Source organism: Callionymus lyra, chromosome 10 (genome assembly GCF_982586985.1).
Source record: "Callionymus lyra chromosome 10, fCalLyr1.hap1.1, whole genome shotgun sequence".
Classification (NCBI taxonomy): domain Eukaryota; kingdom Metazoa; phylum Chordata; class Actinopteri; order Syngnathiformes; family Callionymidae; genus Callionymus; species Callionymus lyra.
In genome coordinates, this window is record NC_141827.1 from 22,259,210 (window position 1) to 22,270,391 (window position 11,182).

Sequence of the window (11,182 nt, forward strand, 5' to 3'; positions counted from 1 at the left end):
TCGAGTTTTTTTCCTCTTACTTGAGAAGTGTTTCGCCCACTTTCTCCTCGAGAGGCGCAGAGACTCGGGGGAAAAAAAAAACATCTACTTCTGACAGCGAGTCTTCTCAGAGTGACTTCATCTAAGCGCTCGAATCCTCATGGTCCACGCGAAGAGTTTCACTTTTCCACACCAGCTGGATTAAACCAAACAAAAAACAAAAACAACTCCCCTTTTTTTCAAAAACAACATTTTCTCTTTTTTGTTTTTGTGTTTTTTTTTTCCTTCTATTTGAACGGATTTTCTTCTCAAAATGTTGTGGAAACTAGCCGACAACGTGAAGTATGAGGATGACTGTGAGGTGAGTTGATCGGTGGGGGAAAAAAAAGTCAAATATGTTATTAAAAAGTGGATTAAAAAAAAAAAAAAGTCGCGTTCTATTTTAGTGTAGTAAAAGTAGTTTCAGGAGGAGACGACAGTTGGGGAGCAGACGTCAACAACCGCCGCCATGTTGTCATCTAAACCTACCTTGTGTCCTCCAGGAGAGACACGACGGCAGCAGCAATGGGAACCCGCGGCTGCCTCACCTGCCGGCGGTCAGCCAGCACCTGTACAGCCCCTCGCCCTCCCTCTCGCACTCGGCCAACTCCGACTTCCAGCCGCCCTACTTCCCGCCTCCCTACCAGCCCATCTCCTACCCGCAGGCCAGCGACCCCTACTCGCACCTGGGGGACCCCTTCAACATCAACTCCCTGCACCAGTCGCAGGCGTCCAACCAGCAGCAGCCGTGGCCCGGGCGGAACCAGGGCCAGGACGGGCTGGGCGGCCACGGCAGGAGCGGCCTCGCCAGTCAGATCCTCGGCCTGGAGGGAGGCTCGTCCGGCGTGAGGAGGGAAGGCTTCCGGCGGCCGGAGCTGCTCCCGCCGCACGGACACGGCCTGGACTCGTCGGTGATCGGGGAGAATATGGGGATGCACGACATGGGACACGGACTGGACGATGTGCAGGTGAGTTTGAATTTAGGGGTGGATTTGTACCTGTTCTAAATCTTTAGCGTCACTTTTTTTTGGTTGCAAATAATTTAATATTGTACCTGTATTCCTCTCATCATTTTAAGACTTTCAGCAAAACATTATTAGAAATATAACGCAATATACTTTATATTGCTCTTGTACTAAAACTAGATCCTGTCTTTTTTTTTTTTAAAAAAAAGGGCAATACAATAATTCAGATAAAAAAAAAAAAAACAAGCTAATAAAAACGGTAGAATAGCTTAATTTTTTAAAAATATACTCACATAAAAAACGGAACCAATTGAGTAGCTAACGATGATCATGGGATAATTCTAATTTTGTGTTTTTTAGAATTGGAGGTACATTTTTAAGTTTTAAAAATAAGTGTTTATTAGAGTTATGTTTGAATAAATAGTTTTAGATTATGTTACTGATTGACAGGCTTAAAAGAAATAAAACCAAAAGGATAAAAGGAAAAGAGAAAATATGTGCAGCTGAGAAAATAATTTTGCAACATTTTCACATTATATAAGCAAATTTGGAAATTATGATTAAATTGTTGTGAAGTAATATATTTTTTTAATTTAGTTTGAAATGTGGAAAAATACATTGAACTCTCTACACGAGAAGACGGTATTAATAACAACATTTTTAAATAAGTGTGCTCGACGTTAATCATCCTACTGACAACTGAATTCTCAAAACTGAGTTTTTATTCATAAAAGCAGAAAATAAAAACTTGGTGGACAAAACAGAAAAAGTGAGTCTAACATATGCCGAGTGTAAATAATTGTTAAACAGGTGACCGTGTTGGTTATGTGTGTTATTTTGTGTTTTTAACTCATTGTTTTTTTTTAACCTTCTTCTTCAGCACGTTGACGACCATGGTATCATAATGGCTGATCAGACAGTCATCAAAAAAGGTGTGTTTTTATTCTCTTCTTTTACCGAAAAAAACCCCCTAACAGACAACAGTTTTGCAATGCAACGTGTGACTAAATTTATTACCAAACGTTAACACCCATACAAAAGGTTTTTTTCTACTCTCATGAAATGTCAAAGCAGTTATTAGCGTGTCAAACTTCCAAAAGGCATGAGTTCACAAAAGGAGGAGCTTTTTCGACCTTTTTTTTTGACACATGATTCTAGTCGCAGCAATTAGCTCCCTCTTGAACTCTTTTTTTTTGTCATTAATGATGCTCGGTTCTCAAGAAAAAAAATACCAGCGTGTCATTATAGTTGACAGGAAAAAAACAAGTACCCTGACAGTTAAAAGTTTGACCCCAGCTTCTTCAGGGTTACAGGAAGTTCTGAGTTTGATCTAGAAGCTGTTTTTGTTCAAACGTTTGCCGGGGTGTGGCGTTGGGCTTGCATGTAAAGGGCAGTTTAGTAATTTGTTTGGACTTGAAGAGTTTCTTTTCGAGTAAGATCCTACCCCCTGCCATTTTGTCATCAGGACTAGTTTTTATTTGGAATTGCGTCGTAGTAACAGCCAGACTTCACTGTCATAGATGTACAAATAGATACGACGATTAAGTCATCATCCGCCGTGAATGGAGTGTGTCAACAATACTCGGCATGGCTGCCGACGGAAAGCAATTTGCACAGTGAACCAGCCGGTCCCCATTTGTTTCGGAAATCACTGACGGCTCATTATATGGTTCCCATGCTCAAGGGCACGCTATGGGCAATCTAGGTTTTCCACTTGTAAACAATGGCATGTCATTCCCAGCCGCGTGCGGGAAACCCGAAAAAGCGCTCATGTGACTTCTGTGATTTCTGTCTCAGTATTAGGACTTCGTGGTGGCAGGAACCTTGATCGCTTACAGAGGACTTATTATCAGGGGGGCATTCTCGCCGGTGAGGATTGACGATAGCTCTGCTGTTGTAGTGTGCTGTTGTGTTTTGTTTGTCCGTCAGTGCTTCTGTGTTAGACTCCCTTCGAGGTGACAGTCATGGTCTTAGAGCCTGTGCTGCGACTGTAGCTGTGATTTGTTTGTGAATGGTAAAATAAATTAAAAAAAAGGCTTGAGAAGTCACGATATAAGGCGTGAAAAGTTGCATGTAATCAAGCATAGACCCTTAAAAAAAAAAGAAAACTTGTTTCTGCACAATAAACACAATGACATCCTTCTTTTAATCACCTTCCTGACTCTTGATTTTGTCTTTCAGGTCCTGTTACTCTGCCCAAGGGTAATTCACTGGGCCTCCCTTTCCAGAAAGAGTCGTTGTTGGGCATGGTGTCGAACCCAACAGAGGTCTTCTGCTCAGTACCGGGCCGCCTGTCTCTTCTCAGCTCCACTTCAAAGTACAAGGTCACCGTGGCTGAGGTCCAGAGACGCCTGTCGCCCCCAGAGTGTCTGAACGCATCGCTTCTGGGCGGAGTTTTGCGCAGGTCAGATTCCTGATTTAATAGTTATTTAAAGGCGATTATTTTGAAAAAGTGGCAAAAGTTAAAACGAATCAGAACAATTTCTTGGTTTATTTTGATGACACTTTCACGATTGGATTTAATGGATCATGTGACCTTGATGTTGGCCCCACAACTAGTTAGTGGTTCACAAGAGGTGAACCAGGAACCCTAAAGCTAACTCACAGAAAGACCCCGCTTCTTAATGCACATTTAAAATGCACCAATATGTAAGATAATAATAAGAAATCTTCTATAGTACTGGAGCATTCTGATTATTTATATATTATTAACAGTTTTGTATTTATGCACATGTCTATGATTAACTATTAACACAAAATATATTGATCATATAATCAAATGAATAGTGGAATTTTTGTGATCTACATTAAATCAAAAACTAAATTTTGCAAAAAGCGAGAACAAACGATAAACAAAAAACTAATTTGGCTGCTGATGCCTTTTCCTTATCCATTGTGGATACAGTCAATATTAGTTTTTCTCTGTTAATGTCAACACAGTGCTAACCCTTAAAACTACAGGCACTAATTCTAAAGTGATTGCTTGTACGGACTAATTTCTTACCTCATGGTTTCCTCGTAAGATCTTCATTAAATGTTTACATTTGTAGCGTGGAAATGCATTAATTTATTGAAATTGTGTTTGGTAAATATACTCTAATCCTGGGCCAAGTATTTTGTGGCCCTCCCAGCTAATGATTTTAATTTGTATTATTTATCTAAACAACGTTATGTTTTGTTTTTGTTTTCGCCTTTCCTCCTCTTTTTTCACTTTATTTATCATTTTTGTGAGTACTTATTTTTCCTAAAAATGTTTGAAAAAAAGCCTATCATCAAATTATATATTACATTTTATATCTATTAAAATAATCTTATTTAGGTTATTAGCTGTCATGGCATAATCATGTATATTTGTTTCTTATTTGTATTGGTTTGACGGCCAATAGAAAGATTTAAATTGTAGAGTGCTTTCTGCAAGGTCAGCATTATTTAATAACAAAAGAAAAGTCAGCTTTTTCTACTCGCTTGTGTGCTGTAGTCTGCTGTGGGACCGTAAGGTGACTGTATAGAACGTTATTTGTGCTAAGAGTGCATGTTTGCCACTTCCCGTGTGCCTTACTTAATGCTGATGCACACACCAACACACACACACACACACAACAACACAAAGCCGAACACGTTTTTTAAGTAGGTCATATAGCAATAGGAGGGGCTCATTAGCAGCGGGACCGTGATGAGGATGGCAGGGGTGGAGGGGTTCTCGTCCACACATGCCTCCCTAAAGATGCTGCCTATCTCACCCCGGCGTGGCTCCTCACTCATGCGGAAGCTAAACTGTGCAAGTGGGGAGCAGCGTTTTGTGCAGATGATGGATTTCTCTGCTCCGGATTATATCCTTGTTTTGTTTAAAAAACATTTATGTTGTTAGCCACGTCCCTTGTTTCGCTCGAGAGGTGTCAAAATTAAACTTCAAATTTCTCGTGATCATCTCAATTTCTCCCCCCCAAAAACAATTGTCTGGCTCATAATAAAAACATGTGACTCAGTGGATCTCCGTGTCCCTTCCTCCTGCAGAGCCAAGTCGAAAAATGGAGGCCGCTCGCTGCGAGAGAAGCTGGACAAAATCGGACTGAACCTGCCAGCAGGAAGGAGGAAGGCCGCCAACGTCACTTTACTCACGTCTCTAGTAGAAGGTACGAACATGTCACTCAGTTCAGTCTCGCCACCTCCTCCGGTTTAATTGCTGGGTTTGAGAGCGGTTCTGTCGCTCCATTATCCTAAGAATGTTGGCACTCCTACATTTTTTTTCGAGCTTGAAGAACTTGAGGATTACATTTTCAAAAATATAATAATACGATTTAATGTAAGTTTAAAACCGGTACTACTGGTAAATTTATTTTTAATTGCGGGGGGAAATGGGACATTCATTCAATTAGTCATCCAACAAACATTTGTCATCACTGTGTATTTGTTTTGCAAGATATTTTTAAAAGTCATGCTTCCAAAATATGTTCGTTTTTTTTTAATATTAATTTTTTCATTTTTTTTTTTAATTGTTAAGTCTTATTTAATGGTAAAATAAATAGTAAATAAATGATCTCAAATGGTAATAAAGTCTTAACATGTACATTTAACTTTAAGGCCTTATACTGTAGGAACCCTGGTAGTAGTTAGAAGTACTTCAATAAAAAAATACTCTTCTTTCGCTGGGTTACACTTTAAATTACCAGCAAGCTTGTACTGAGAGTTCAAGAGACGGGACAGAACCAGGCGGATGGATCTCAGCTCATGACTCGTCGCTAGATAAACGTTGAATGTTGAACAAAGCAATAAACACTTTTAGTCATTCCTGCAACTAAAGCCCCATTTATATCCTTTAAATTCTTCATTATTAGAATCTTCCTACATAAAAAATCTACTGTAAATAATCTACTGTAGACTGAGATCTTCTATTCTCTATGTTTATTGTGTTTAGCTGTTTTTCTTCTAATGTTTGTTTTGACGCTGATTGTTACCACACAAGTCAAAACACTCCCGGTTACATGCCTTTGATGCCTTTTTAAAAAACTAAGTTGACAATACCGCAGAAGTCATATGTTAGCCGGGCTTCAATAATTCACTAAATCTCAGTATCGGTTAAATCACGACGGCCTCTGGCTACTTAAAAAAACATTTTTATTCTATATAAAAGCACCTCCTTTATTTATTTATTTTTAAACCGGCCTGATGACTCTGTGCGGGACGATGACTCCGGGCTTTGTTATTTAGAGACCTTCAACGTTGAATTAAGCCTTGTTATCCCGTGTGTGCGTTGCCAGTAGCGCCGGCTGACCTTAAAGTTTGCGCGTCGAACGAGCAGCTCACGTCCCCGAGTGATGTGCGCGTCCGTCAATAAGCGCTGCAGTTGTCGGTGCAGGGCCTCGCTCTCTTGCCAACATTTTATCCAGATAAGCTTATTACAACCATGTAAACCAGCCTGAAGAAAAGAATATATTCATCTGACTCGCTGTTCTAGCCCTGGAGCAAGAGAGCAGTACAGCTGATGATGGTTCTATTTCTGAACCAACATGCAGGCAGTTCCAAAAAAAAAATCATGTTCTCTGCTTCCTTAATGTCAAAGAAACCAATTATGTTCACTGGTTTTACATGAACTTCTAGAACACGTTATAGCATCAAATCAATACAACAACAAAGTTTTCACTTTTTCAGAATAAAACTGGGACCATGAGCAACATTTAGAAGCATTAGAATTCAATGACAAATACTTCAAATACGTCTTAGATCCAGATGGATCTCCGGAACAGCAACAATATCTAATCTTCTGTTCCATGATCAACATTCTTTATTAAGATAAGTTCAGAACTCTTTGAAGCCAGAGGTATTTATTTAAATAAAAAAAACGTAATTACATGATCTAAAGTGTGAACTAAAAGTGCTTTGATAATTGAGTCATTAGATGGACTTAAGTACTGCCTTCATCCAACGTAGTGTTGGGCGTTTGTCACTTTTTTAAAACCAAACGTTCTCTCTTCTTAAAGGTGAAGCCGTTCATTTAGCCAGAGACTTCGGTTACGTGTGCGAGACGGAGTTTCCCTCCAAGGCGATCGCCGAGTACCTGGGCCGACCGCACGTCGAACGCAACGAGGTTAACTCCCGCAAGAACATGCTCCTAGCAGCCAAGTAAGTGTCTTTGTCCTTCTGCAAGATTTGCAAAGCAAGCCTCGGACATATGAGGGCAAAACAGAGGGTTAGTGTTGGTGTGAAAAACAATTTGACAATAGCTGGCAGAATTTCAAACCGTCTTTCGCCAAAGATCCTTTGGAATCAAGCGTCATTTATTATGGTGAAATGCATTGTGGGAAATCAAGCTTTATGTAAGAGGAGAAATGATTCAAGTCAACTATTGTCTTTCCAAGCTGCTTTCTTCCTCTTTGTTGAATTGCTGGGATCTATTTTTCCTTAATCAACTGTAGTCTTATTTCAACTGTATAGTGTCTTGAGATAACTTTGTTATGATAAGACACTTTAAATAAAATTGAATTGAATTGAATTGCTGTGGATGAATGTTCAATATATTGTCTGTCAAAAATACTTTTGAGAGAAAAGGAATTCCAACTTCTTTGTTCTAATATACGGAGTTTTGAATTCATATTAAGCAAAAACCAGCAAGGAAAATGTCAAGGTTTGGCCCTTGAACTCAATAAATGTGGCCCCATAGGACTTTGGAGACGCATGTTTGGTTCAAATCTTATTAAAGTGCACATGAAACTGGTTGTGCATGTATTGTTCAGTGAAGACGACAGTATTGAAACAGTTTTTCTTCTAGTCAGCAAAGATCCTCAAGAATAATCAGGGGAAATATGCAAACTGAAAAAAGTTGATGATGGAAAATAGAATTGAAGTTTGACCTTGAAGGAGAATACTAAACTGTCTTGTGCAATGAGGTTCACCCTTTGGTGACTTGGGCTGAAATGTTCTTAGTGTTTTCCTCCAATAAAAATGGACAGTTTTACACTACTTTGAATTCATTTAATTCTCCGAAACCCATTTCCTGCTACATTTTGTACTTTTCCCAATATTTTCTTTAAGACCAGTTGCATTTTTTTTGTTTATGTCATCCAGTTTTTCAAGCTTGTAATGGCAGTTTAAATTTTTCTACTTGATAAAAAAAATTACGATGATCGATTTGAACCATTTGCCATTTTTTACAACAAGATTCTTTCTCTCCTGAAAGCTTATTTTTTCTGACATTTGATAAGTGAAATCTATGGTTCTTCTAGATGGTGCGGTAGGACTGAGCCAAGTACTATGAGCGACAACAATGATTTCAGATGTTGTATTTTCTAAATGGGAAAAACCTTTGAGGAGTTACAATCAAGTAACCTTTTAGCAGTGACGGGATGATAAATGAAGTGTTAAACTAAGACACATTAATGAACTCCAGTGAACCCTTTTTTTTGATTATTTTCTCTCCCTTTCAGGCAAATCTGCAAAGAATTCACAGACCTGCTCACCCAGGACCGCTCGCCTCTAGGAAACTCCCGTCCCGCGCCGATCCTGGAGCCGGCGATCCAGGGCTGCCTGACCCACTTTAGCCTCATCACCCACGGCTTCGGCTCCCCGGCCATCTGCGCCGCCATGACCTCGCTCCAGAACTACCTGAACGAGGCGCTCAAGCAAGTGGACAAGATGTACCTGAGCTCCGGTAGCGACACGCAGGGATCCTCAGACAGTGGGAGCAAATCTGCCGACAAAATGGACAAACACAGGAAATGAGAGCTCCGTGAAAGAATCCCTGTGAACTTGAAAAAAAACCCCCCAAAGTCCCTTAATCCCATCACCCTGTCTGCCCCCTGTTTGGACTTTTGTAAATTCAATATTTAGTATTGTTGTTTTTGAGAGATGCATTTGTATGTGAGCGTATGTGTGTGTGTGTGCATTTTAACTGTTACAATTTACTCGACTTCCTTACAGGACTCAAGGTTTATCAGTTTGCTTGATGGCACATGTTAGCGGCAGTATCAAGGCTGCCTGTACACAAGAGCTCATCCTCCTTTTCATCCACATGAACCAGAACCTTAGGATGCGCCAGGTCTGTCTGGATCAGAACTAGCTTGTGGATGGGTTGGAGTTTTACCCCCACCCCCCAAAAAAACACATACAAGCAGCCCAAAAGATATGGAGTTAGCGAAGGAACTGGACAACTTTATTGCTTGTGTGGGAATATCAAGGATTCACTCTGACTTGGGAACACCTCTGAACTCTCTGCCAAATCTAGATGAGGATAAGAAAATGTTGGAAATTCTTTGAAACTTGCATCAACGTTGAAGTAAAACAAATTAGATGGTGAATCGGTGCGTTCAAGTGATGTTGGAATTTAATGTACCATCTAGTCGCTCCTTCTACATGAATCCAAATAGATTTGAAGGTATTATTTACTCAAAACTACCTTTCAAAGTTAATTATTGTTCATTGAATAATGATTAAAAAGTCACTGTTTTCTGCTTCGAACGAGCAAATCGCAGCACATGAACGCACCGTGTCACCATCTTCATAGTTGTGCAGAGATGATTTTAATGATCGCAAACTGTTGCCTTCCAGTGGACAAGAGAGTCTTTTATATCTCTGAGGAAATGTTTTTTTTTATTTTTTTTTTATGGGGCCTCGTGTACATGTGGCCTGAGAAGTACTAAAACCACCAAAGAGTCACCAATTTTAAGATGCCACAACCATGAGACCTGCACTCTGTAGACAAGACAAGCAAAAGAACAAAGTGAGCACTGTTTCTTCTCCTCCCTGGAGGACATCATTTCAAGATGAGTCGCTGTGGCTGTGAATTCCTCCCCTGCCAGGCTCCGTCTGGAGGCAAATCCGCTGATTTCCTGAGTCTCAATGGACTTGCAAAAGACAATCTTCATATGAGAATGCTGGAGGAACTTTATTTTGTGTGTGTGTGCTCCATTTGTTCAAACCACTTCAAAATGGCTACAGTGTTATTGTGCTCGGAGATTTGATTCGAATCTTATGTCCCGTCGTCCGCCCGGAATGAGAGACGACAATGTTCGATTGTCGGTGTGTGTTTCGCCCCCGAAAGAAAAGACTTTTAAGGACAATGACAGAAGCCTCTTATGTGTTTTGAGTCGTAAACAAGCCGTTTTCTTTCTCGGTAGCACAAGTATTTGTGTCTACGTAAAGTATTTCTATTAAGTATTAAAACCATCACCAAACAAGGTTTACGTCTGTGTTGAAAGAGTGAGTGTATTTTTCTTTTGTAAGATGTTTTTAATTAGATATTCCAATTCCAGACTTTTATCCAATATCTTTACCCGGATGTAAATATTTTTTAATTTATGTTGTAATTTAATGGGTTTCTGTAAATAACGGTATCATTCTTGGTGTATGGTTTTTAATGATGAAGTGTTTTATAAATTAGTTTTTTATTGTGTAGAGAATAGGAAGCTGGCATGACACTTTATTTTGTTTTTTTTGTTTTTTTTTAAATGATGTAAAAAGAAAAAAAAACTTTCAGGAACAATAAAAAAAACTGTCTTGCTAAATCACCATTATAGAGATTTTTTCCTTTCTCCTGCTGATTCTCACATATGATGGTTGAAATCATGTGTTTGAGGCTGGTCCTATTAATAAACCCCAAATGTAGCATCGGGAACACTAACAGAAGCCATCTTTATTCACTTTGCATCACAAACGTCCAGTGTGGTGAGGGGAAAACCTCAAAAGTGCAACATGTGACAGCAGACCTACGCAGCACAGAACATCTTGTGTTTGTGTGATTTTTTTTTTTAAGAGTATGAGGAAAAAAATACATACACATACACTTGATAAAAAAAAAATGGCCAACTTGTCTTAGATATTTCATCTAAGTTGTGGTCTATTTAGTCACATGAATTCACATCAATAACTTTTTTTTGTTGTTGGTCCGTCTACCCACAACCGCAACCTTTATCTGCTCTGAAGTCATCCATGTGATGACCTGCCTCACAGTAAGCAGGTCACAGGTTCAATACCAGCTTGAGGCAACTCTTGGAGTAAAATATGTGACTTAAGGAGTTATGTACGAACTTCTCTCGCTTGTGTCAGACTCTTCTGAGCCCTCTGGCTTCTAACCATAGTCCGATAAACTTACAGCGCTTAATGGTTGTAAGCTAAGTAGGCTGGCCAAATGTTTGGGCTGTCCCCTGCCTCTTGCCCCTGGTAGCTGGGATACATTTAATTGATTCATTTGTTGCTCGTTCTTAGCC

General features: G+C 39.6%; 1 protein-coding gene across 2 annotated transcripts; it reads left to right on the forward strand.

The window, feature by feature from the left end:
- tfap2c (transcription factor AP-2 gamma (activating enhancer binding protein 2 gamma)) lies at window positions 1-10,486 on the forward strand. Of its 2 annotated transcripts, XM_087800416.1 has the most exons (8): window positions 1-340; window positions 522-986; window positions 1,864-1,915; window positions 2,781-2,852; window positions 3,165-3,387; window positions 4,998-5,116; window positions 6,962-7,103; window positions 8,405-10,486. In XM_087800416.1, the coding sequence occupies exons 1-8, from the start codon at window positions 293-295 to the stop codon at window positions 8,697-8,699; spliced, it is 1,416 nt and encodes a 471-aa protein (XP_087656542.1). In that variant the 5' UTR covers window positions 1-292; the 3' UTR covers window positions 8,700-10,486. The 2 variants fall into 2 exon arrangements, with proteins under 2 accessions (XP_087656542.1, XP_087656543.1); XM_087800417.1 differs by lacking the exon at window positions 2,781-2,852.
- The last annotated feature ends 696 nt before the right edge of the window (window positions 10,487-11,182 follow it).